General features: G+C 38.6%; 2 protein-coding genes across 16 annotated transcripts in view; one reads left to right on the top strand and one right to left on the bottom strand.

The window, feature by feature from the left end:
* Positions 1-1,510: 1,510 nt before the first annotated feature.
* On the top strand, positions 1,511-15,385 carry RPE (ribulose-5-phosphate-3-epimerase). 11 transcript variants are annotated; one of them, XM_064485002.1, is made up of 8 exons: positions 1,555-1,699; positions 2,371-2,390; positions 6,398-6,509; positions 7,375-7,454; positions 11,906-12,045; positions 12,432-12,566; positions 13,050-13,136; positions 14,695-15,385. In XM_064485002.1, the coding sequence occupies exons 5-8, from the start codon at positions 11,908-11,910 to the stop codon at positions 14,815-14,817; spliced, it is 483 nt and encodes a 160-aa protein (XP_064341072.1). In that variant the 5' UTR covers positions 1,555-1,699; positions 2,371-2,390; positions 6,398-6,509; positions 7,375-7,454; positions 11,906-11,907; the 3' UTR covers positions 14,818-15,385. The 11 variants fall into 11 exon arrangements, with proteins under 11 accessions (XP_010983720.1, XP_010983718.1, XP_010983721.1 ...); XM_010985421.3 differs by having other exon boundaries at positions 2,371-2,401; XM_031451852.2 differs by having other exon boundaries at positions 1,583-1,688; positions 2,371-2,401.
* A 1,167-nt stretch (positions 15,386-16,552) lies between these two features.
* The window catches only part of KANSL1L (KAT8 regulatory NSL complex subunit 1 like), a 112,943-nt gene continuing 102,737 nt past the window's right edge, over positions 16,553-26,758 (bottom strand). For all 5 annotated transcript variants that reach the window (XM_031451848.2, XM_031451845.2, XM_031451847.2 and 2 more), the window contains 7 exons: positions 26,023-26,151; positions 23,950-24,068; positions 23,063-23,187; positions 21,762-21,813; positions 20,336-20,448; positions 19,114-19,285; positions 16,553-18,212 (listed from right to left, as the gene is read on the bottom strand). In XM_031451848.2, coding sequence (XP_031307708.1) covers positions 17,982-18,212; positions 19,114-19,285; positions 20,336-20,448; positions 21,762-21,813; positions 23,063-23,187; positions 23,950-24,068; positions 26,023-26,151 — 941 coding nt within the window. In that variant the 3' untranslated portion in view covers positions 16,553-17,981. The remainder of the gene's footprint in view (positions 18,213-19,113; positions 19,286-20,335; positions 20,449-21,761; positions 21,814-23,062; positions 23,188-23,949; positions 24,069-26,022; positions 26,152-26,758) is intronic.

The following is a 26,758-nucleotide window of genomic DNA, read 5'->3' as shown; positions in this document are numbered from 1 at the left end:
GCCCAGTGTTCATTTCTATCTAAACTACCTAACATTATGACTGGTAGGTTTCCTAGGAGGAATGTTAAGGACCCAGTTATTCTCTGAATGTAACCAGGATCACCATGGGATCCAAGTTACCACCAGTCCTATCTTTTATGCAAAGTGTCCCATCCTTACCCTGTAAGGTATGCTCCTGCTAAATCCATTTTTTTCCTCATGTGAATTTGTTACCTGAAAAATTAGGTTTGCCTCTTGATGGGTGTCAAGCCAAAAGATACAACAAAGCCAAAGATCAGGAGAAGGAAGGAGTTATTATTTGCAGCAAGTAAGGAGAACACAAGGGATCTTTCCAAAAGCAGTGTGTCCCCAAATAGCAAAACTGGGGAAGTTTTAAGTTAGGGGGCTTGGGTGGAGGACAGAGTCCAAGCTTTAGTTGACTGAAGTCACGAGGGTCAGAAAAGGTCAACATCATTATCCCTCAGGTTCCTGTCGATGTAGTGGTTGAGCACTTCAGGCTAATCTGAAATACTGAGATAGAACTGGGAGCTGACAACTGATACATTATCTTTGCTATATTTACTTCTCTTGCCCAACTGGTAACAGTCATTTTTTCCCCTGCATTCTTGTGTCCCCTTAAGATCATTAATTACTAAGACCTGTTGAAGTGAAAGCATTATGGCCAGGCTTAGATTACAAAATGGCTTAGGCTTATCTTATATTAAGAAAGCCATACTTGGTTTTCTTTCTCCAGAGAACCCCCTACCTTATCTGATTAGTTTTACTACCTTTCTTTTCCTGACCCAACAACCCTAGACACATTTGGCAGATGAACAGCCACTCTTAGATCGTTTCGGATTTTGTCTGAACAGTAAATATACGTGTAACTTGTCAATAAGCATTCCTGTGAGAGCAGAAACAAAGAGAAGAGGGATGCGGGCCAGAACAGAGCAGAGTAATAATAATGACAACCAGCATTCTAGACTGAGCACCAGGCGTCATCTGCTGGACACAACCTTGGATTCCCAAAACCCAAACACTGGCCACTGTCTTAACAGGTGAGAAAACTGGAGGCAATGAGAAGTGACTTGTAGGTCACCCAGCTAGTATCTGGTATGGCCAGGACTCGTCCTAAATCTGACTCCCACGGCTCTTAAGAATTCAAAGAGTGAAATAAGAACAAAGAATTTTTTAATAGACAAGTCCAGGAGTGAAGAGGGAAGGATCGCACATGCAAACAATGGAGAAACAAAAAAGTAAAGAGCTGGCAAGAGTCTCAAGGGAACGGCAGAAGTAAAGCTAAAAAGAGATTAAGAAACTCCTCGGAGGGGCCCGGAGCCTTGAAAGGCCTCTTTTAACAACCAAGGTCAGAGGAAGGAGGAAGGGGCCTCTCTGTGAGGCCCCGCCCCTAGGCTCTCGGAGTGGCGGTCCCTCTCCTCAGGGGAAGGCGGGACTTCCTCCCCTCAGGGAAGCAGCTTCCGGCGGAGTCCGGAAGATGCTACGGGGAAGAGGCGGGGCCAAAACTGGACGACCAATCGGGAGGAAGCCTTCGTTTGCCAGGGCTCTCGTGGGGTAACTTGCTCTAGAGAACCAGCACCATGGCGTCCGGCTGCAAGATTGGCCCATCCATCCTCAACAGTGACCTGGCCAATTTAGGGGCCGAGTGCCTCCGGATGCTGGACTCTGGGGCCGATTATCTGCACCTGGATGTAATGGACGGGTAACTCCGCGGGGCACGGGTCAGGGTTGCCGCGCGCGCGGGGCGGGATGGGCGCACCTTCACTGAGAGCCTGTTGGGTGCACGGCGTCTCAGTACCGCGGAGCGCCTCATTCCGAACGCGGTTCTCAGGAGGGGCCTGGGGTGGGAGCCCTGGGGTGGGAGCTCTGCAAGCCCTGCCTGGAGCCGACCTGAGGCGGCACCCGGGGCTGCGGCCGCGTCCCAAACCTCCCCCTCCCCCCACGTAACGAGTGGTCTTCTAGCACTTAGAGCCCGGAAGCGACCTTAAATCTCTAGGACTCGTCTCTCATTTTCAGTTAGAGAAACTGAGGCCCAAGGGGATAGGCATGACTTGCCCAAGCTCATATAGCTAGTTAGTGGCAAAGCTGGGGAGACAGACGTGTGTAACGATGACGAGCTTGGCACCTGGCATGAAAACGCCGAGTTCTGCCACTTGCTGGATTACTTGGGACAAGCCATTTAACCTCATTGAGCTTCAGTTTCATTCTGTGAGAAATGGGAGTAATAACAGGCCCTACCGCTTCGGCATTTCTGGAAAATAAAATGAGCTAGTACGCGTGAAGTTTACAGTGCCTGGCATATAATAAACGCTATAGTTGTTAGTTGTTGTATCATTGTTCGAATTTTGATTTTCCTGTCTATTTTCTCTTCAGGCACCCTGCTCTTCAGGGAGGTCAGTTTTTTGTAAGTAATTTTTAAGCACTGTAGTTATCGCCCGTAATTAATATTGTTTGAAGTAAGAGTGGTGCTAGTTTCTTAAATTGGTTATAAAATGAGGAAACAAACCTAGAGAAAACAGTTGACTCCTTCAAGGTTACACACATTGTGACGGTGTTGCAACGTGTGTCTCTTGGGTTTGCCAAGTGGTTCTCTGAGCCCCACTGATAACAGGTCATAAAATCGTAAGAGCCATTACCTTGGTTCAGGGTAGAAAAATACATTTATTTTAAATAGGTTTGATCTCTGTGTGCTCTTAAGCAAGTTTGCAAGTTTTTTTGTTTGTTTGTTGTTTTACAAAAGATGATTGGTCACTTCCCTTTCTTTTTAATGTCACTCCTCTTATGAGAGTTTTGTCTTCCTTTGTTCTGTCTGGTTAAATCTGTTGTTTCTCTTTTGCATTCCACTCAACACTGCCCAACCGATAATGGCAAAATCTTGACCTTAGAGTGCTATGAACTCTAGTCTAAGTGTGGAAGAAGGTTGGTAAATATGACCTCTTACAAAAACTTGGTGGGGGGATGATGGGTTTTTTTGTTTGTTTAGTTTGCTGTCATATGTAATTCTGCTTACATACTGTTTTATGACATCTTTACTTGAAAGCCCTAAACTTTCGGATAATATTACTGGAACGTGTTTCTCAGAGATGAGTAGCTACATTTTTGTGTCTGAGACACAAAGTGGGAAAATTTTGTGTCTGAAACACTTGGCGTTTCAGGATAGAATGGACTATGTATATGTGTGTAGCCTGTTTGACCCAGAGAGTAATTTGGTTTTGTGCCACATTTAAGTGAATGAATGGAGAAAGCAATTGTTTCAGTTCACCAATCAGAAATACCAGTAACAACAACAACAGGTAGTATTTATGAGCACTTAACTACTTTTGTTCTGATACTTTTTATGAAGTATCTCACACAACCTTATGAGCTCAGTGCTGTTGTCAGCACTAGCTTTTGACAGTAAGGAGCCAGACATAAAGAGAGGTTCCGCGAGTCACCTCATAGCTAGGAAATGGTGGAGTCCAGGTTGGAAGTATGCAAAGCCTGTTTTGTCTCAGAAATTAATGTTTTCTCTTGGTACCCGGCTTACAGAGAATGATCAAGACATTCTCTGTCTTCAAAGAGTAACTAATTTACATTTTAAATTTATTTCCTGTCTCTTCTGCTGCACTGTAAGCTTCCTGAAAGCTGGGTGTATCTCTTTGGCTCGTCTCTGAATTATCTGCAGGAAAAGCACGATGGCAAGCTTAGTTACTATTGGTTGGATGAATGGCTTTATCACAGTGGAGGGATCTCTGAGGAATCCCTTTTGCCCCTCCCAGCCCTGTGGCAGACTCTGAGCTTATTAAGATATAAGTATTAGTTTTAAAATGACTTCTCTCCCCCGTGCCAGGAACATTTTGCTTTGAAAAAAACTAAATTCTGCATACACCATTTTAAAACCTTTCCCTTTTAGGCTTCACAGTTTTCTAACCTAAGAGCCATTTTCATTCCCCTTTTGCAAAGGAGGAAACCATTTTAGGGAGGTTCAGCCCTTTCCCCAGTGTCCCACTGGAAGAGGCAGAGCCTGGCTGAGCTGCAGTGTCTCCTAGGCCGGGGTTTGAAAGAGGGGCTATGAACACCCTTTCCCAAGGCGGCCAGCCACAACTGACCTTCCCTCCAGGTACTGCCTCCACACTTCTCCTTTTCCTGGCCCCCTTCAGAATTCCACTGTCACACTGAGTGTGGATACACTTGTCATTTTCTAGTCTCCCTGTCCCCCACTGAGGCCCCCACTATGATTAAAACTGACCGTCTTCATCTTGTAAGTCAGGACCGAGTTCTGGGAACACTGCAGGGGGGCGGGTAGGGGGGCACTAGTATGGTTGGATATTTGAAATAAAGGACAAGTGGATTTTCTGGAAAAGAAAAACTGAAAGCATGTGAACATAAACACGTCATGACAGGCTGTTGACTGGCAACGTGTTGGTCCTAAGTGTAGGAACAGAGCAAATAAGCAAATTCTAAATTAGTTACAAGGATTTAAAAACCAGGGAGATTTCACGTTAGCGCTAGATTTGAACTTCCAAAGATTTCCAGTACTGGTCCCACAGTCTCACAGGCCACAATGGGGGAGGAGCTAAATGACAGCCACCATCAGCCTGGCCACGTGCTCCCCTTTTGTTTCCTGTCTCCATCTGGCCTGGTTCGCTCCTCCATGTTATCTGCCAACCCCTGTATAGGCTTATGAGGGTGTGACTCCTGGTTCACAGGAAGTGTGTTCTAGTTACATATCAGCCTTGATCCTCCTTTTAACTGTCTTTGCCCTGTTGGGAGATGTAATAAAGGTTTGCTTTGTATGACAATTATAAACAAAGCTTGGGATTGATGGTGGAATGTGATAGGAGATCAAAATAATTGTATCCCTTATCCCTGTGTTCTAGACAACTATAGTTTAATCTTGAGAAGTTCTTTGGGAGCATTTTTATTGTGTTTTATTTTTGGCAATCTACTGCAAAATGCCATTATAGCTTCTATTTCCCAATGAAGTAGAAGTGTATTTGTTTTATTCTCATATGTTCTCAAGATGTGGTTATTATGTTTATTTTCATGATAAATGAAATGTAAGACAACAAAAGTACTTCCAAGGCTACCAGCAAATTGAAAGAACAGTGAATGAAATCCCAGAGTTGTGGAATACCCAGTAGGCCTTACTGCCTGCTTATGTGACTCTTACCTCAGGTTCTGAGTAAACATAGTAAACATCTTATCCATAACCCTGGCAATTAGTCACTGCTTTTAGGCAAATGATAGAATGGTTTCCAAGATACTGGAAATCCAGCCTCCAAGGACCACGGTGCTGGAGAGTAAATGTGTTTGAACCCATCCACCTCACCCATCCCTCTCACGTGTGTCCTGAATCCTGACCTCTCTCTCTTAAGGCTCTCCTCCCCACTTCGACTTCTGTTAGTTATTAGTTGTTGGTGGAGGGGAAGATAAGCATAGTAGTTAAGAGCTTGAACTTTGGAACTAGATTGCCTGTGTTTAACTCCTGCCTCCAGCCCTTACCTCCTGTGTGATCTTGGGCCTCTTTTCTCACCTGTAAAATACAGATAATAGTGGTACCTATCTCACTGGATTTTTGTGAGATTTTAATAAGTTAATATATTGGAAGTGTTCAGAATGGTGCCTGGCCTGTTTTATTTTTTTTTACTAACATTCATTCTGCCTGTCATCTAAGCTCAAGACTTTAGTCATGGTTTGTTCTTTCTCTTCCATCCCCCCCATCTCATCAGTTAGCAGATCCTGTCACTTGCCTGTCTGCCTGTCCTTGTTTCCATTCTTATTGCTTCTTCCCATTAACAACACCTCTTACCTTCCTCCTTCCAGTTTACAGTCCATCTTCCTACTTTATTACTTACATCTTGTTTCTTATTTGCTTCTTTCTTTAAAACCTCACTTAATATTTACAATAGGATAAAGTCCTGGCATTTGATACCCTTAATGTGACACAGTCTACCTCCTGCCTTTCCACATTAGCTAAGGTGGGCCATACCATCTCCCCTCTTCTTTGGGCATAACTTAGTTTTTTCTGCCTTTTCTTCATTTCGTTTGTGTTTGTTCTGTAAATTCATGATCTTCCCCTCTTTTAAAGCTATACTACTTGCCCCTAGACTGTTTTCCCTTGTTCTTGTTTAGCTTTTCTTACAATCCTCATATATGGTCATACCTACTACTTCAATAAATAAAGCCCAGATTTCAGTGGCTTAATGTTATCAAGTTTATTTCTCATTCATGTGATAGTTCGGTGTGACTGTCCTCCCGTGCAGAAATGCAGGGACATGGCCTCCTTCCATCCCGTGGCTCTGCCATTCCTTAAGGGCTTCTTTCCTGGCAGAGGGGTGAAGTGAGAGCAGAACAGGCATACTGCTTAACCTCCTGGGCTCTGCAGTGGCCCACCTCACCTACATTCACTGTCCACTAGTGAGAACGAGTCACCTGAGCCACCTGGATGTGAAGGCAGTTGGGATATGTGCTTCCTGGCTGAGCTGACTTCCTGCCAACAACTCTGCTGTAACAGTAGGTCGTGAATTCTGGTGAGTCGTTAGCCATCTCTTGCCCGTGAGATTGTAAACTTTTCTGGGGTGAGCAGGAACTCTCACATATTTCTTTATAAAATACAGTATTCTCTGAAACACCCAGCCTGGTACTTACATAGAGGAGGTTTTGTTAAATATTGAAGTGAGGTGGTAATAGAACAAAAGGACTGGCTGGAGTGGGATAATGGTTGACTGCTTTGGCTCTGATATCAGGAAGACTTCATTTGAATCCTGCGCCAACAAATCATGAACTGAGTGACTTAAGGAAGTTTTATATCCTGAGATCATAAAATGGAGGTAATAACAGCATCTACTTCTTAGGGCTGTTGTGAAGATGAAATGAAGTAACCAACAATACCTGGTATGTTGTAAAGCCTCAGTAAGTGGTGGTGATTAATACACATCAGATTATTGATGATCTTTTAAAAAGTTTAAATAAATTGTCATTTCGTGCCCTGTAGTAGAGGTGGATTAGAAGTAGGCACAAGTGGCCTGTGATAGGCTAAGATTTGAAAGACCCGTATCAGAGTCCTGAACTTCCTAACTAGTGTGTGACTTGGGCAAGTCATATAACTTTTGGGGTTTTGATTTTTTCATATTCCCATTTCTACCTGTCAGGGATTATGAATTACAGAGTAAATCACATGACATTATTATGATTTGTTGAAATATCAAGGAGACACAGCTTTGTAAGACCAAAATTACCCAGATATTTTGAGTATTGAACTTATGATGTTAAATAGTAAACTGAACAACTTGCAGTCACAGGCAATCTCCTCCACCCGCATCAGAATACATATTGAGAAAAATACAGAAACTGAATTGAAAACATTTTCAGAGTAAGATTTTGTTTGTCTTGTAGGCATTTTGTTCCCAACATCACCTTTGGTCACCCTGTGGTAGAAAGCCTCCGAAAGCAGCTAGGCCAGGACCCTTTCTTTGGTAAGTGGGTGTGATGCCATCTGAAGCTGGGTGTGTTGCTCAAGCAAAGGAAAAGTGGCTGGTTGATTTCTCAACCTCCAGTTTCATCTCTACCCTTTTTCCCTCCTCACTGTGCTGGGGCTTCATTGGCTGCCTGTAAGAAGCCAGACTCTTTCCACTTCAGGACCTGGGCACTTTGGCTAATCTCTGCCTGGAAGGCTGGTCACCCGGCCAGTGCTGCCTCATCTCTCTGCCTCAGATCATTTGTCATTTTTTCAGAGAGCCTCTCTAAGCACCCTCCCCTGAATTAACCTTCTTCCAGTTCTCATATCGCCTTGTTCATGTTCTTAGAGCTTCCTTCAATCTGAGTTTTACTTTTACCAGACTCTAAACTCCTTAGGGGTAGGATTTCATCCACTTTGTTTACTGAGGTTTTCCTAGATTTGAGCATAGACACACAGTTGGAGCTCAGTGTAATTGTTAAATGAATCAATGAATAGGTTGGTTTATAGTCTAGATGCAAAGCCAATTATTTCATGGAAATTGGAGCTTTCTACAGATGGGCCTCTGTGTGCTCCACTCCAATGTTGTAGGATAATACGGATTAAGATTTCTAAGATCACACAATGACCTAGTTAATTCTTATGGAACATAGATTCAGCCCACAAGTTGTTGCTGCTGCTGTTTTAAACTAAGTTAACGATGCCTCGTTTGCCACGTCTCTGGTATTTGAGAAATTTAATGAGTTTTTATAAATATGTGTTTTTATATGACTCTTGGAATTTAGTAAAATTTAGATTTTTTTTATTGGCATATTGTGAACTAGTTTTTATGAAGGACTCTAGCTGTGCTGTTCAGTATGGTAGCCATGTGTAGCTATTCAAACTAGTAAAAATTACATAAAATTAAAAATTGTTTCTTAGAGGCATTAACCACGTCACAAGGTCTTGATAGCCATGTGCAGCCATGTGGCATGGTGCAGCTAAGGACCACAGCTGTCATTGCAGGAGGTTCTGGTAGAGCCTCTGTGTAGCTCCATCCACTTAGAATGCACCAAAGAACATGTACATTATTACCTGATTTATGTGACATAAGGGAAGCTGTTCCGGGAATGACATGGTTGCCATTTTGAAATTTGCAAATAATGAAATATAATCCTCTGATTATCTGAACTTTTTTTAAAACTACATTTTGGAAAATGAACTTTCCAGGCTATATTTGTTCTTACGGCTATCAGAAATGGATGAAATAAATAGTGTTGTTGCCCCTGCTTGTACAATGGCCAGAGTCCTCCACTCTGGCTTTGTGTGGATTAAAAAAAAATTTTTTTTTTCTTTTCTTCTAACTGAGCCTCTTTACCAGTTCTGCTGCACCTGTCTGCACTCTACCCCACAGTCTGCCTATTTTCTTTTTTCCTGTTTTTAGTTTGTTTTTTACTGTTCAGCATGCTAATCAGTCTTTCTAGACATGAGTCTTGGGTAAAGATGAATGGACTCCATATGCTTTAACGTTTGGGTTTTGTGACCTTTTATTTTTATATTAAGAGACATGTTTTTGTTTGTTTAATTCTTGGGTATTGGTTGTTGAATACTTGATACATGACTGTTTCCTAGGAGTTAGATCACAAGTTGTATGTCTGACTGCTAAAGTTCTTAACTATCCAGTCTCAGTATTGGGTAGAGGTAACCACCTAAGAAGTAAAGTGGCAGGAAAAGTTGTTTTTACTAAATCAGTGGTCTTCAAGTAGTGTCTGAGGACCCATGGGAATCTTTTTCAGACGGTCCCTGACGTCAAAACTGATTTTTTTTTTTGGTGGGGGGAGGTAATTGTGTTTGTTTATTTTTAGAGGAGGTACAGGGGATTGAACCCAGGACCTTGTGTATGCTTTACCACTGAGCTATACCCTCCCCTCCTTGAAAACTGATGATGGTTTTATTTGTAAGGACATTGCCCTTATTTGTCCTGATGGTGCACAAGCAATGGTCAGTTAGTCTGTTGGTGCCTTAGCCTGGTGACACAGGTGGCTGTCATGTTCTTCATCACCTTGCATCCATAGCAAGTGTCCTCGATGAGTCGGTATAGATGATTGATTTAGTGGACCTTGACCTCCAGTGCGTGTCTTTTTAGTATTTTGCACGTCAAAGTGGGAAGTACACACAAATGCTTCTGCCTTGTACTGGAGGGTGATGGTCTTGTCAAAGAAAACCTCTTGCGCTGTTTGGGTTGAGCTGTGAGTGCTGCTGCTCTTTTCATGAACTCTATTTTCCCTTGAAAATGACAGATGGGCTGTGGTCATCAGGCTTGGATATTTTACTGGCGTTTTCTTTAAAATTAACTAATAGACAAGCCCGTCACTTTAAGGAAAATAACTCATTAGTTTTCATTGCCCTAATAAAGTTGGAGCTTACATGTGAAAATTAGAATTTTGGAAAACTTGTGTCTGCTACTATGAGCTTGACAGCTTCCCAGTACTTACAACTTTTCTGATAAGATCTGTAGCGACATTAACAAATGTGAGTTTGGGGTGCTACATAATGAAATGTGTCAGTATTTGGAAGATCTGTGTAGCTGAGTGAACCAACAGTACTTAAAAGATCCATTCAAAGTGTAAGATAGGCTAATGGTTTTAGTGTAACAAAGTACAAAAAGGTCACTGGTAGGGATTACAGATTCCACGTTGCCATTAACCTAATGAAAGCACCACTTGTCGAGATTTGGGAAGAAATAAAAATATCCACACTTGTGTGAAAAGACTGTGAATGTAGGTACTCTTCCCTTTTCTATGCACTTTTTCTTTCCCCTCCATCTAAAACAACAGGTTGAATGCAGAGCAGATGTGAGAATACAGATGTCTTTTGTTAAGCCAGACATTAGAGACTTACAACAATGTAAAATAATGCCACTCTTACATTAACATGTAATAATTATTATTTTTAACAAGTAGACACTTTAAATTTTTTTCAGCTTGAGTTTCTATTATATTAAATATTGATACATATAACCCACATCAACAGTGGTTTTGGGGATCTTAGTAATTTTTAAGAGCATAAAGGGAGTCTGATAATAGAACGCTGGAGACCTGCTGATCTTGGTGTTTTACTTAGAGACAGATTTGCTGAACCACTGACTCTCTGAGCACAGGAGATCATCTAGCCAGGGCTGCCAGTGGTGACTGCGTGCTGGAGATTGAATAGGGATGACTTAGCAGACTAGTAACTTAAGGAATGAGTAAACTTGATCTTTTAAACCGGATTGAATTTTCCTTGTTTATAATACAAAGGAGAGAAAACCCCCCACCAAATTGAGTTTATCTTTGCAAAACAAAGTTTTGCCTGTTAAAATATGTTCTATTTTTGCTACTTTTATTAGTTTAGCAATATAAATATTAATCCTGGCTTCATTAGTCAGGCTTAATACCTTCTTGATCCTGCTTCTTTTAAGCTACCCACTCATGAAATGCTATTATGTTTCAGATCAAGATCTTTAAGAAGGCCATGCCCATTTCTTCCCAAACATATTTCTGTGATTCAATCTTTAGAATTGGGACGCAAGTCAGGCTTCCTCTGGTTAACACGCCCTTCCCTCTGAGTCTGTTCCTCCTCTGCAGTTGCCTGCCTCTCAGTTGATGGCAGTTCTGTTCCAGCCCCTGAGGCCCGAGTCCTTGCCCCATCCTGACTCTACTGTCACTCTCCACACCTGACCCACAGCAGCCCCGTTGGCTCTGCCTTCCAAACATCGGGACACCCTCAGATTCCCCACGCTGCTCGCCATCCTCAGTTGCTGCCATTGTCACTTTTCACCCAGGTCATTGCCTTAGCCTTTTGAGTCCGATCTTGTCACATCTCTGCTTGAAATCCTGCAGTGTTGGCCCCGTGTTGTGCGGAGAGACCTGACGGCCTGCAACCCTGCTGTCTCCTCCCGCCCCAGCCACGCTGGCCTCCCTCCCTCCCAGCCTAATTTACTCATTTTCTCTATGGTTCGTCTCCCCTGCTACGAATGTAATCGCTGTGACAGCAGAGATTTTTGTCTGGCTGCTTTTTGCTTTGTCCCTAGGGCCTAGAGTGGTTAATGGTGCGGCACGTGCTCAATTAAATACTGGTGGAGAGAATTGCTTAATTTAGCTTCCTTATTTTTTAAATGAGGAAGCAAATCCACATAGATACTATGACTTCTGTAAGTTTTTTAGAATGGCATTTCCTGGACCTGGGCTTAGGTTTCCTGGTTTCTGGCTATTTTCATAAACAGCACTGTAGGCTTTTTGTGGGAAAATGTTTTTTTGGTAAATGAGTTTAACCAAAACCTTATCTTAGGGATAAAGGGAGGCTAGCTATACCCAAGTGTAGCTGTTAACAATTATTGTGATGCCGAAAGAGTTCATATCTGACATAGCAAAAACTACAAGCTGGCTTCGATAATATGAGCCAGCTGTTTCCTTTCTAGTAATACTTAGGACATCTGTGTTTTCTTTCTAGACATGCACATGATGGTGTCCAGGCCGGAACAGTGGGTAAAGCCGATGGCTGTAGCAGGAGCCAATCAGTATACCTTTCATCTTGAGGCCACTGAGAACCCAGGGGCTTTGATTAAAGACATCCGGGAGAATGGAATGAAGGTGAGAGGTCAGCAGTGACACGTAGTGTTTTACACTATTCATTTTCAGAGTTGGGGAAGATTTGGTGGAAAATGGGAAATGATAGGTAGAGAAGACAGACTTAGGTAGCTATTCTTCAGCTTTGAAGCTAGAGTTTAAGTGTGACTTGTTTGTCAGATAAGATAATATAGTTTGAGACTTTTCTGAGAGTTACTTCCTTTTAGAAACATTTACTTTTGGTGGCCTTGTTGACTTTTAAAAAAATAATTATAGTCTAAACAGTTTATGTATTCTGTTTACATCTAAGATCTTTAAGAATAGACCTTTCTCCTGGGCCTGATTTGCCATGATAATATAATATGGAAATAATTATTGATGTGATATAGCAAATCTGTCTCTTGTTACAGGTTGGCCTTGCTATCAAACCAGGAACTACAGTTGAGTATTTGGCACCATGGGCTAATCAGATAGATATGGCCTTGGTTATGACAGTGGAACCTGGGTTTGGAGGGCAGAAATTCATGGAAGATATGATGCCAAAGGTAAAAGGAGTATTTGGTTCTGGGGTGAGGCTTTTATTGTGTGTGTTCCTTCAGTAAGCATATATTGAATTACTTGTATGTTTAGACACATCCTGTCTGAAGGGAAGAAGCGGGTGCTTATACATCATTGGAACCCGGCGTGAGAAGTGCCATGAGACATTTACATTTGGAAGTCAGAAAAGATGCTATACCTTAGTCCTGAAATTTTCTTTCAAAACCATTATCTCTAACTTCTAGATCTCTTGGGAGTTTTCATTGAATATTGAGAGTTTTGTCTTTGTCTTGTTTCCATGAAGTGTATTTTCTGCAGAGCCATGATTTAAAAGGTTTTCTGCAGTCATAATTTGTATTGGTATAAAGTTATGTGTGAGACATTTGGAGTCCTGTTTTAGTGGCTAACACTAGCTCTGATTTTTTTGTCTGTTTGGTGTTTTCCCCTCACACATCCACTTTAGTAGTCACTTATTCCTTGTATATGTCTAGGTTCACTGGTTGAGGACCCAGTTCCCGTCTTTGGACATAGAGGTTGATGGTGGAGTAGGTCCTGACACCATCCATAAATGTGCAGAGGTGAGACTGCTCCTTGTATGTGACCTAGACCGGTTTCCTATCAAATGTAATACCAGGGCAGGACTTGTCTGCTGGAGACTTTTCCTACCTTTCCTAAATAGCCTTTCTTTCTTGGAAAAGTACTTTTTGGTTCAAATGTAAAACTAGGAGAATAAAGAGCAGTAAGTAAATACTCTAAAATCACATAATCATTAAATAGTAATGATGAAAAAATTCTTTGAAAAAGAATGCCAGCCTGTGGAAGATCATTAAGTTCCCAGGCCGTGGAGTGAGAGATAGGGAAAGAAAACATACCTGCTCATAAAGGGAAAACATTGTTATTCTGTAGAATTTAGGTGTATTAGCTACCAATCTGTGCCTTGCAAAAACTGACTAGAGCCACTTCTGATGAAAATCTAGATCTGACCTCTGGCCCTCCCTGTAGAGGTGGGGTGTTTTTTTTTCCACGTAGCTAGCCAAGCTGAGTTAGGCTCCTGAGCATCATAAGAGGATGCCAGCCCTCCCTGCGGCAGCCCTGCAGGTGATTCAAGTTTATGTGGCCTGCTTTAATTAAGTAGCATGGTCTAATTTGCCCTTCCAGTGTTTCGTGTAGATGCCACACTGCTTGATAATCATCAAAAGCTTGATGATTATCAAAAGCTTGGCTGTGATCAAAATGGAAGAGTTGCTGGCCAGATGGTTAGTGAGCATATATCCTTTGACTCCTTGTGGAATTCCTTTTTACTGAACTGTGCTTTGTCATCAGTGCTCTTCCTGCTTACATTATGAGACATGTTAAGTTGTAACCCTATAAAACCAATTTTTTCTTCTTTTGTTTTGTGGGGGACTGTTAGAGTGTGGTACTCTGCCTCCTAGAGTGACAGTGTCTCAGGGAGGGGTTTTCCTCAGCTTCAGCAGTTCTCCCAATAGTCCACCCTTTCTTCTAGCCATGTATCACATAACAGGCTGGAGTCACATCCTAGGACGCTCAGAGATAAATTTGGCTTCATCTCACTTGCTTTTCTCTTGCATTTCTTTGCTTTCACATTGAAAAAAATCTTAAAAATCTTTTTTTAAGCCACCTCAGAACTATCTGGAATGCAGTGAAGTATACATAAAAAGGTGCTTCTGGCTTCAAAATGAGAAATTAGTTAAATTTAATGTTGCCTTGCTTTATGAGTCCTTGCACATTTTAGCAATAATTGTCCTTTTAAACTCCCTACTAATTCCTATACATAAGTCAAAGATGAAGAGAATCTTTTAGGAGTTGTATAGGAAAAGCCTTAATAGAGTTGAAGATGAAAGGTTTTTAAACCTTATCTAAGTATTAGCAGAGATGCAGTCTAGCTTTTTTTAGAGGTGGTTACCAAAAAGTCAGTGATTTTTCAGACATATTTAAAAATAATTTTATATCCTCATTTAAGCATTTTAACTTCTTTCTTCGTTGAAGTTGCTTTTGTACAATTACAGTGCTACCTACCAGCTGCAAAGGTAAAAAATAAACTCTAGTCCAGGAATTCTGTTTTAGGCTTTTCTGCATCTTCCTTTGAGGCATAATCTAAGTGTTTACTTCTTCCAGGCAGGAGCTAACATGATTGTGTCTGGCAGTGCCATTATGAGGAGTGAAGACCCCAGATCTGTGATCAACCTGTTAAGAAACGTTTGCTCAGAAGCTGCTCAGAAACGTTCTCTTGATCGATGAAACCACAAGGAGTCCAGTCTTTCTGCTCATGAGATCTCCTTTTTACTGGAAAACAAGCTATTAACTACCAAATCGTACCATAATTCAGGCAGTGCTGCTTTTCTGAGCAATTATTCATTCCAGTGACTAAAATCCACTGTGCAGAATGTTCCAAGACGTTAGAAATTGGTGTGTATAAACTACATTTTTTAGTGATGGAATTTAAAGATTAGTGTGGTAAAATACCATTTTTACAGGGAGACTTGATTTTTATAGAGTAAAAATATGGCTGTATTAAGGTTATGAACAGAAATGTTTTAATGCCCAAGGAAGGCATACTAGCTACTATGAAAAAAAGTTTTTTTCTGAATTTCTAAAAAAGAATTTTCTGTTGTGTCCTGGCTGTTTCCCAAAAGCAAAGGAAGTCCCTATGTTTTTCCTGTTTCATGTCATTTTTGATTTGTGTGTGTGCGTGACAACTAAGTTTGGATCTGGCTGGGTTGGCATACCTTATTCTTCTAAATCCTAAAACATCTATTTTTTACTTTGCACCTTATGTTTGATATATAAAAACAAAGTGTGAAGCCCAGGGATTCTCACGTGGTCTGTTCTGAAATACAAGCACAAGCCTTCCCAGGGTTGTTAGCTTTGCTGGAGGGGCAGGTTATGCAGTGGTTCCATCCTCTTCCTTGACTCACCTCCACCCCATTCCCACTTTCTCTTAATCACACCCAGTATTCTAAGGGACATAAAATGTTTTGCTACTCTGGACTGAAAAGAATGGAAGCCTTTTTGGAGGTAATAGTAAGTTGAATCCTGACTCTTTCCCCTTTCCAATTATTTGACCTTCGCACATCAAACTAATCAACCTCTTTGAGTTTCTCTTAACTGATTTATAGATTGAATATAATTACAATAACAATGTAGGGTTGTATTGAGGATTAAGAGAGCATTTTATATGTAAAGCTTCCACTACTAGTCCTAGAATTGTAGGCTAGTAGACTTGAGAATGTGCAATATGAAGTATAGCTATCATTATATGAATTTGTTTTGTAGATCATAAAGTACATTGATACAATCTCATCAGTCCTACAAATCTGTCCTATGAGTGGTAGGACAGGTATTTTTGTCCCCATTTTAAAAATGAAGATGTTAAAGCTTGTCAGCAGGCTGGTACCATGGAAAGGACCCAGTAGAGCATAGAATTTCTGGTCTGTACTCTTTACAGATGGAGCCCTTGTGAGGTGGATTACACAAGGAAGCTTCTTGTACTTAACATTGTCTTATTTTCAGTCTAACTTTACCCTGTAGCAGAACCAGATGACTGAGAATATTCTGCAACTATGGATTTTGACCCCAAGGATATATATTTCATTAATCCAAGAAGGACCAGGTAGGCTAAGGTATAACAAGGTACAGAGTTAATCCATAAACTAAATATTTATAATTGTGTCCCAGATTACATTTTGACAGTGGATATATATTAGCCACTTTATTGTTGTAAATGCTCTTGCTGTGTAAAACACATGGCAGGAAATAACAGGCGCACTGTCATTAAGCTTTTTCAGGCTGCTACGAGTTTTGGAAAATAAGGTTTGAAAAATAAGAATGTTAGCACTTAAAGCACAGAACAGAGCTTGCTTGGTTTCTTCTATGTTGTGAGGTAAAAATTTGTTTCTTACTTTTTTTATTTTGGCTTAGGAAAAGCTTGTGCCATAGATGGATGGCATTTAATCAAATCAGACAACACAAGGCATATAGAAATAACTTTAATTAAAAAACTTACATAGACGATTATAATATCAGACATGACAAAAAGATATGAGTTTATTTGCCTGGACAACTTGGATCTGTTCTGGCTTTTGTTTTCTTTTTTAAAAAATAAATGTACAGTAAAACTACAAGCAAAAATTTGTCAGTATTGAACCGGAAATTCTTTTTTCTTCTTTACAGGGACCAATATAATTTCTAATCCCTAACAAAAACTTGGTGTCAAATACCCCAGATTAGGCCAAATGGCTAGGATTGTCAGTTATATGGGTACTACAACTTGAATAACCTTTTATTACATGAGCAAAAGCAATTCATATAAATTGTTCTCAACTTTTACATAGAAAAAATGATGTAATAGCTTCAAAAGGAATTTTACTTAATGGATACTCCAATATCCAGTATTGAAGCGTTATCCTTTTAAAAATTTTAATCCTCTTTCTAGGATACAAGTAAGAATAGATGCTTATTTGGATAAACTATGGTAAGGAATGACCAAATTAACTAGAAGTACAACAGTATACTAACTAACAGGAATTTCCTGTTTGTTGCTCATTTTAAGTTGGTGTCTTCTCTTCATGAGATACAGAAAATAGATAAACTCATGGTGAGTTTTAAAAGATATGATAGTATTTAAAATACACCAATATTTAACTCTACTTTGCTTGTCTTATTCTGTTAGGAGTGAATAGAAAATAACTTTTATATTTAATCCAATAGGTATCATCAGTGATTTCAGATTTGTTATTTGGTAAAGAAATTTCCATAAATAACTTCTATTGGTTAAACATGTTTTTTTTTTTTTAAAGAATTCTTTTCCTTAGTCAGGACTTTTAGATGTCCATTACCATTGGAAACTTGTGCTTCCTTATTTATAGTGCAGTTTATATTTCATGGGGTAGTTCATACATGCATTTTCAAGTAGAGTGGTCACTGCCAGTGTTTTTTAAAACTACATATGTGTGTATATGTATGCATGTATAGTCTATACACATGCATTTGTATATTCTTAATATACTTCTGAGACAGTTTAAAGAATTACCATGTGTATAGAAAAAAGATCTGTCAGTGATGCACAGGTATGTGTGGGTATAAGGTCGTTTTAAAAAGTATTATTTACCCAGTAATGTGATCTGATAACAAATTGCAGCAGTTAATTTTTTGGTGCTTGTGATTTGTATCATAAACACAAATGACTAGCACTTGTCTGTGGGTGAGAAGCTAGATATTCCTATGGTTCAAGAAGGAAAATGAGACATAACTTGCCTGTTTCACGGACAGCATAAAAGCTAATACATGCACTACATGCTCTTACTCTGGAATTGTGGCTGTGGTGGGGTGGAGGGTGAAGAACAGGGCTCATTTTTTTCTCCTGTTTTCCATTCAGTTACATAGTTTTCTTAACCTGTTCCCTGTCACCTATTTTTTTTAACATGAGTAAGTCCTAGACCAAAGGTTTTGTACACTTCCATTCCATCCGCCTGCCTTTTCGGATGATGGCCATTCTCTGCTGCACTAGTACAGAAGGCTACACCATGGAAAGCTGGGCTCGATCTTTCAATCTGATCGTTTTTTTCATCTTGGCATAATAAGGCTTGTGTGTCTTCATCCTTCAGTGGAAAAGCCCGTCGTTCCCACCACAAAGACTGAAAGACAAAACATTTTCAAGTTAAGTTTTAACTAATTTATTTTTAAATTCCTGTCTCAAGTAATCTATAGATGTTAATTTTGTCATGACCATTGTTCTATTCTTTAGCACATAAATGTACACATTTTCATTTGGTCATATGTATTTAGCAACTCAAAATGGTACATACTGAGGATTACTTAGGGACCTTTGGGAGTTAAGTTTTTCACTTTGCCTCTGCCACGAAGAGAAGACCGCTGTCATTAGGACACTGGTCTTCATTTTCAGCCCAGGAGTACTTTGGGTAGGCCTTTTAACAGTGTTTGCATCTTCTACTTCAGCATCTCCATTTTCACCCCATCGTTATTACAGACACCTTTGACCTTTCCTTCCCCGAGCTTTCTGTGACTTGCCTATTAATATCTGTAGTCTCCGCTCTCTCTAGATGTGGTTCTTCTTTTCCAACACCTACTTATGAAGAAGAGGGCAAGAAGTACACTTTATAGGTGTAGTGTTAGAAAACACTGCCGTTGAGGTTAGAACTGGACGTATGGGGAAACAAAAATCTTTTATAAGGGGAAGAGAAATACCTAATAACATTTACAATGTGCCAGGTGCTGTTCTCTTTAATCTGATTTGGTTTGTAATGATACTTTGATAGAATCCCCGTTTTTTAACACATGAGTGAATCGGTGGAATTAGTAATGACATGTTACAAAGACAGGAAAGTGTAGTTAGTGATGGAACTAGAATGCTGGAATGCAGATCCTCTGATTCCCAGCATTCTGTACTGGATTGTCTACTGAATGTGTTACATAACGATGAATCCTTAATTAGCAACAAGCAATTCTATAAACAAGTTTGTCAAAGTTAAAAGTCAATTAAAAAGCGGTTTAGCCAGTTATGTGTATTACACTTACCTTGATTTCTTGACTTTCATTTAGTGAGGGGGAGCCATGCGCACTCGGCTCCTGGCTCTCTGACGGCGGAGGCTCGGCGGGACTCCCGGCAGCACAGTGCTGCCCACCACTGAAGTCATTAGGGTATTCTTTCAAAAGCAAGTCTTGTCCTTCAACATTTTTACTGTAAGCTCTAGCAAGAAAATCAAGATAATTTGTTGAGGTCTTAACATTTTAGAAACAACCCAAGATGACACTAAGTCAATTTAACTTGGTAGCTTGTCTTTAAACAGTTCTGCAGAAAAGATTTTTACAATTTCATCATTTAAATACCTTCACAGCTCAAAGACTTACACAGTATTTTATGAAATCTTTAGGCAAATTATAATAGTGGTTTTGTTACAAGTTTGAGGTGTTTTTTATTTTCCAGAAAGCAAAAAAAGACAGTTAATTGACCCTTACAGTCTGAGTTCCAAAGAGTATTCTATTATTATAATGTCATCCATGAAGGACTAAATTTACATTTTCTTCTATACTTCTGGAAAGTGATATCCCTGGAATGTGGAAAAAGATGAGAATGGAATCTGATGCATGTTGGGATAATATTACTGAATAAATTGGAGACACCCCACACTTAAGTGACTATCAGATTTCAATGTGCTCTTGCGTTTTGAGTTCTGGCTGTATATTAAAAAATCATCCAATGTTACAATATAAAATACCAGGGATTTTCTCAACTACATAATTACTAATCATGTTTTTAGGATTTATCCCACCTTCCCTCAAAGTCATGTTCAAAGTACTTTAGACAATTTACTTTTTAGACTGGATAGTTTTCTTGAAGTTTTTGTTTCTTTCTAAGGAAAACATTTTGAAGTGGTTACGTTATAGATTTTAACCCCTAGTGTTAGGTCCACTATTACAGTACACTGAACTGATCTGCTTTATCTAGGGGCAGTTTTCACATTATTTGCTCAGTTAACTCTATTCCTGAAGCTGACGATAAGCATGAGAAACAGTGGAATAAAATAGAAGAACTCCTCCTCATTTATGTAATTAGCCTGAATATGTTTTAAATGTAAGCTCAGTATATGCAGTGCTTCACTTCTAGTGCACAGACAGCTGATGTTATATGTTTATACATGTGTGTTTCCTGCCTTTATAATGGTCTCCCTCATTCATACAGAACTTCTGTAGAGTCCACGTGGAGCTGACGGTTTGGGTTTCAATTGACAACACCTGCCTGCTGTTTCTTCTGTGCCATTTGCTTTGCTCCCACAGTGACCATCTGGCCTGCTCTCTCTCTTCATATTTTTTGTGTCTTAAGGAGAAGACTTCATCAGAGAGATCTTCTATCTGGAATTAAAAATAAGAAATTAAAGTTTTGCTTTTATCAGGAACATTTTGAAATATGAAAACAAGTGTCAAAGTTCCTCATCAAGAGAACAATAGGAAGAAAACTAAAATAAATGCAGTATAAGTCATGAGAACAAATGTTACAAATTGAAGAGGAAGTTAAAAACTTTTTTCACTATTGGGTCACATTTGAAGACTTATCTAGAGTATGAATAGCTGCCTAGACTAAATATAGGTTCACAGTGCTTCTTCCCATTTACATAAAATATTCTTAATGCTTTGTTCAAAACTTTGATATAGTAATGTCAAAAGTAAAACGGTCTGAGATAAGTGAGAATTTGAGTTACTTATCTGGAGTTCTAAGGCGTTGGTTGTGTTTTTGAATTTGGGTTTTCTGGCTAGGATCATTCTGAACTAGGGAAGAGTGCATTAAAAGAGGGAACTGCATCAAAGAGACATAAATTTTGGTTGCTGAAAAACATCAGTTGGCACAGAAAGACTATTGGAAACAATGTCTTATATAATACTGCTTCTAAAGACTATCACTGGTTTTTGGGGGGTTTTTTTCAAGTTTTTTTTTTGTTTTTTAAGTTTTTAAAAGTTTACATGTATGTACTGTTCATTGTTTCTAAGAACAGAGCTTTAGCTTTTTAAACTTACATAGTTATCAAAGGAATAAAGCCAACTACAAAATAAGAACAGAATGCAGTAATTCAGTCAGACTACCACTTTGGAATTAGTTTGGTTCTATAGTATTTTTCCTTGTAATTTTTCTTAATTGTAAGTTTTATCCATACAGGTCCACAATCTCTTTCCTGCAGTTACAAAAATCTGAAAAAAACAAGTGTTCATAAATCATTTGGTGACAGCCTGATCTGAAAAGATGTGAAGCTATTCCATTTCCTATAAATATTTCACTATAGAAACCTGAATATTTGATTATGAGAGCTGTCTTAGACTGCCTGCATGTATTACATGATGTATGCACATTAATTTTCTAAAGTCTAAAATTTTCCAAATCCAAAAGCAGTTTGTTCCCAAGATTTTGAATATGGCATTGTAGGCTTGACTATGAAGACTAAATCTAATATTGGGAATGAATACAGATATTCATAAATTCAACGATTCATGTAAGCAGTCAAACCTGCACAAAACCATTTCTTATCACATTGATACCCTTAATGAGGCACTTTTCATAAGTGAAAATCAGTGTCTGTTAAAGGGCTTATATTTCCCTTTTCCTTAAATACTAAATTAAGGAGGCTTCATAATATTGTAAAGTGCAATTACCCCATAAGTGAAAGGCAGCTTACCTCTTCACCTAAGTTATATTCATCCAAAGGCTGAAGAACAACCATCCGCCAACTGTTGAAGAGATAGAAACCAATTTCAAATGCTTTTGTGTATCTAAATGTAGCAATTTTATTCTCTAAGCACAGCTAATGCAGTAATGTTTTCTTTCCTTGGGACTTCCATAATTCAAATGGTTTTATTTTAGTACATTTTTTAGAAAGATAAAATATTTGTGTTATGAGAAAGAAGACAGAAGATAAGGCCTTACTTTTGGCCTTACAACAGTCTCTTCTGCGTAGCTGCTTTTTATACCTTAGAATGTACTAATTTTGAAATAAGTCCGTGGTATGCTGATAAACTGGCTCAAAAAAGAGGGGAAAAGCTCTGACTTGTAGTAGTTGCCAATTTCTTTGTGTGAAGACTTCCATCATGGCCTTTGGTGGGTTGAACAACTGGATCAGATTCCTATGTAGTAAACAACCAGCTCAACCAGCTAGCTCCAGCCTGCCACTGCCATTGAAAAACACTGTTGCTACAGAACATCATAGCCACAGAAAGTATTCCTTACTTACGTGGAATATATCAGCAGGTTCTCTGTAGGAACTCTCATAATGCTTCCTAAAGTATTAAGAGTTCTCTACATACCTCAAAGTAATTATGAATAAGAGAATTAGAAATTAGCTAGAATACAGATGGGGAGGAATTAATATAGTTGTCACCCAGCTCATGTATCTCTTTCCATCCTTTTCTGTCTCTTGCTTATGGTGCCAGATTTATAAAAACTGCTTTCTTCATTGCTGGCTTAACTTCACTGCCAGCAGGAAGCATCTGTGTATGGCATTCAAGAACCTCCACGATCTGGTTCTTTTTGAGCCTGTGTTTCCTTTATCGCACTACAAAACCAGTCTCCGGCTTATCCTTCCACACTTGTCTGTCTCTGTGCCTGTGTTGTGCTCTCCCTATGTGAATACACTCTACCTTCCCCTCCTTCATGATGTCTTCCCAGTCTTCCCATTCATCTTGCTTTTTGATGTGTTTATTTCTGATCTGGAAATACATCAAAATGCTATTTTTGTTGTCACAGGTGTTTATTGTCTTACAGTGAATACCCTATGCAGATAATTGCTTTCTTTGAAAACTTTTGCAACCTTGTGCAAACCTCCATTTTAAACAGCAAGGACTATTTGTTACTATAATTATTTACACCCCTAACATAGCTTTTAGTGCTGTGTACATAATAGATAACTAAATATTGAATGAAAAAAGTGCCAAAGTAAGCCTTAGTAATTCCCAATTCTTAATAAAAAAGAAGTATACATACCTTGGAGTGAGTATTTCCTTATATTGGAGTTTCTCTAACTTAGCTGGGGCCACTAATGACATGGGAATTACAATATTATCTATGTCATAAGAGCTCTCGCTTCGCAATCTCCTCCGTGCAGTATTCTGCAAAATAGGATTACAGTAGTTTTACAGTAGTACTTGGTTACCTGTGATGATCCTTCCACAAATTATATAAGACAGTATGACAGTGCATCTGAAAACCAAGGCATACCTATTTTCTATAAACTAATAGAATCCATTTTGGCAAGTATACAGTGTACATTTGTGTGTACACACATACAAGCCTGTTTTTAAGACCATAAAAAATATGAATGCCTTAAGATGCAAAACTTATCAGAAGGGAGTACCATAAAGGACCCTAAATGTCAATGAAATGATCTTTTAACAAACTTGCTAATTAGGAAAGGCTATAAAATTAAATAGTTTAAGCCATTTAATAAAGATCATTTTTACAGTCTTCATTTATGTGTTCCTGGTCCCTGAATTTCATGCTGTTTTTTCTAAATTCTCCCACTTTTTGACCTCTACACCCTGACCAAATAACAAAACAATGTAAGAACAACACAAATGCTAGATTCTTAGTAGCAAGATTATGTTTAGCTTCATGTTAAGGAGTAAGGATGGTTATGAAGTTTTTAACACAAAAAAAGCCATAACCAAGGATTAATGAACAATTAGCTCCCTAGTAAAAAAAAAGCTTAATCAAATTTATTGCTTCCTAATAATTCTAAATATGCTAATTATGTGCTAGTAAATATGGCTGTTATAGATTAGAATACATTGTAAGTTTTTTTTAACATCAGTCAGCTGATTTTTAAAAGGCTATAACGCATCTTTTAAAGTTCACTGTACAAAAAAACCTACTTGTGATGATGAATTCTGGGTTCTTGATAGTACATTGACATTAGTAACTGCAGTAAAATTGCTATGAGATCCTGGTTCTGTGCGTTGAAAAGCATATTCTTCAAATCTAGTTCTTTCTCCTGCCATGGAAAGAACCATTGAGAATGTCATACATTAAATGTAACTGGAAGGTATTAGAATTTCTCTTTTCCTAGTTAGGTAACATGCTATTCCTTATTTTTTAAATTCATGTATCAAAAAGAAAAAAAGGAAATGAAAAGAATCTTACCCATAATCCTTGCCACAATTTACATTTTCTGGGGTCGTGACAGTTTTTATTCAATGCATCTTACATTTCTTTAACGTCATTTCCTTTTACTCTCTTCGTGTTTTCTGTAATTCTTCTGAAGTTGAACCTCTAAAACTTACCTCTTAATTTTCTTCTTTATTCTCTCATATTTTTGTTATCTTTGACCTTTTGTTCTGCTTTTTGGGAGATTTCCTTATCTGGATCTTATGACTGTTCTACTGATTTTTGAAACATTCTCCTATTGAAGTACTTATTCTAAAAGTTCTTTTTCTCTTTTATTCATTTTTTTATAGGATCCTATTTCAGGAACGAAATTTCTCTTTTCTCAGGATATTGATTAGAAGTTTACTTCCAACTTTGTTATTTTCTGTTTCTTCCATGTTCCTTTTTTCCACTTGTTCTGCTTTCCTATTTGTGAGTATAAGTTTATGTACAGCCCTTATTTGTTTTGCTTTAGCACAGATATTAATCATTTTCTGTGGAACATAAAATTTAATATACAGTCCATATTGCTTCAGTTGTTTGAAGATGTCATTTCTGGCTGGTAGTTTATTCAAATCATTATCTACATATTGAAATTGGTTGTCTCCTAGGTTTATTATAATTTAGAACTAGAGTTCATTTCTTATGACATTGACTTGTTAAAGACTAGAGCAGGTGTCCTGCACTTTCAAGAGTTGTCTAGTTCTTTGTAGTATAGCATTTGCTTTTTCTTCTATCCCTGTATTTCCATCAAACTCAAAGTTAGGTCTGTCAATTCAAGGGAAACACTTTACATTTATAATGTATTTTTATGTTAAGATACAAATTTCCCTATAGTTCAGTAAACATGAATGAAAGTTCTTCGAAAGCTAGGTGACTCTTGGCTGTCTTAAGATTAAGGTACCAAAAAGCATAATGAAATCTCTGGATGTGGGTGGGAGTTTGTTCATTTTGTGCCACACTAGTTGATCAGGTAGTGGTATCAGGTAGTGACTTGGTCTGTTATGGTGGGATTTCTAGAGGCAATAGTGATAAATATGTTAAATCCCTCATGTATAATTACAGTCCAGTACATCTTGGGTATAAATAGTTTCTAATTTATTGGGTGTACTGATGTACTACACCTAGGTAATACTTGATGAACGTATATATTGCTATTTTCACTAGGACAATGAACAAGAACTGGTAGGGTCTACAGATAACATGTTATTTAATATATATCTTTCCAGTTACATTTTAATTTTATCATTTGCAATAATTATTGACACTATCTTGTCACAAGTCCCCATAACCAACTCACTTTGCATTATTTGCAGAGTTCTGGTTTCAGAGATATCCGTAGTGACTGTAAGCTCCTCAGGGGAACTGAACTAGGTGGTTGAGTTATTTTAGATGAATCTCATCCAATTTCTCAAAATTCTGAGGGAGCATCAGTGAATCAACATCTCCACAATAGGTACCAGAAATGGTAATTAATGAATTTCTAAAAGGCAACCTGTCCTGACATATTTTGAATCTAGAATACAAGGTTGGAGACTAAGTCTTGTCCAGAAGGACAGTTAGTAGAAAATAATTAGGAAACATAGGAAGGAAATCCATAATTGCCATGAAGTGGATGGATTCCCAGTCCACAAATAATTCTGAACTGACTTCTTGAATATGCTGTTACCACGTTCATAAACCATGGATATTTTGTGTAATTAGTGACTTGGATTATGAACTCCCATGAGGCAGCATATGGAGATGAGAATTTTTTATTTTCAGTTTTTAGTGCTAGAGCTCATGTCCTCATTTTAACCTACCTAGTGCTGTTTCACTCAAGTGTCTTTTCTTTCTTCCCTGTAACAGCTGTGCAGAAGGGTCTGACCTTATTTGAGGCTTGCATATAGGAGAATATCCATTTCTCCACTGATTCAGAGAAGTATTATGGACTAAAACAAATGGAAAAGAAAGGAAATGTGAAGTTTTAGTTCCTTAACACAAACAGATAATGAACATGTTTATCTGTTTTTACTTTGTAATACTGCAGAATATTAATATACCAGTCCAAAATTACATATAATGAAATAAGTACATACCAAGATGAAATACTCCTAAACTGAAAATACCCAGAATAAGATTCATTAAAAACATCTTCAGTAAGTGCCCAGTTTCCTATAGTTGCTCCATTATTTTGAGGAGGATGAAGAGGAAAGGAGATCTCATTTTTCTAAATTACCAAATTTTGTGGAGAAGACTTGTTCAGATCTGTAAATCTTGGCTGAATAGGATCTGAATCCTTAGTTCTTAAATCCCTTAAATCTGGGAATAATTCAGGACTAAGTAACATTACAGAATCACAATAGACTGGGATCTCTTGAGAGCAAGAACCAGTTTCATCAGCCTCTTGACTGCCAACACCATTCTTTGTTTTTAAACTGAAGTATAACTGATTTCCAATATTGGGTTAATTTCAAGTGTACAGCATAGTGATTCAGATTTTTCAGATTATGGAAATTACAGATTATTATAAGATACTGAGTACAGTTCCCTGTGCTA

The sequence above is a fragment of the Camelus dromedarius genome, chromosome 4 (genome assembly GCF_036321535.1).
Source record: "Camelus dromedarius isolate mCamDro1 chromosome 4, mCamDro1.pat, whole genome shotgun sequence".
Lineage (NCBI taxonomy): Eukaryota > Metazoa > Chordata > Mammalia > Artiodactyla > Camelidae > Camelus > Camelus dromedarius.
Note: the sequence above shows the minus strand (reverse complement) of the source record. Positions and strands in the feature narration are given on the sequence as shown.

Bases quoted from the DNA above. Each gene is read 5' to 3' on its own strand.
- RPE (XM_010985416.3), top strand. From the start codon at position 1,578: ATGGCGTCCGGCTGCAAGATTGGCCCATCCATCCTCAACAGTGACCTG. The intron at 2,391-7,374 runs GTCAGTTTTTTG...TTTGTCTTGTAG, and splicing joins GCACCCTGCTCTTCAGGGAG to GCATTTTGTTCCCAACATCA. The intron at 12,567-13,049 runs GTAAAAGGAGTA...GTATATGTCTAG, and splicing joins TGGAAGATATGATGCCAAAG to GTTCACTGGTTGAGGACCCA.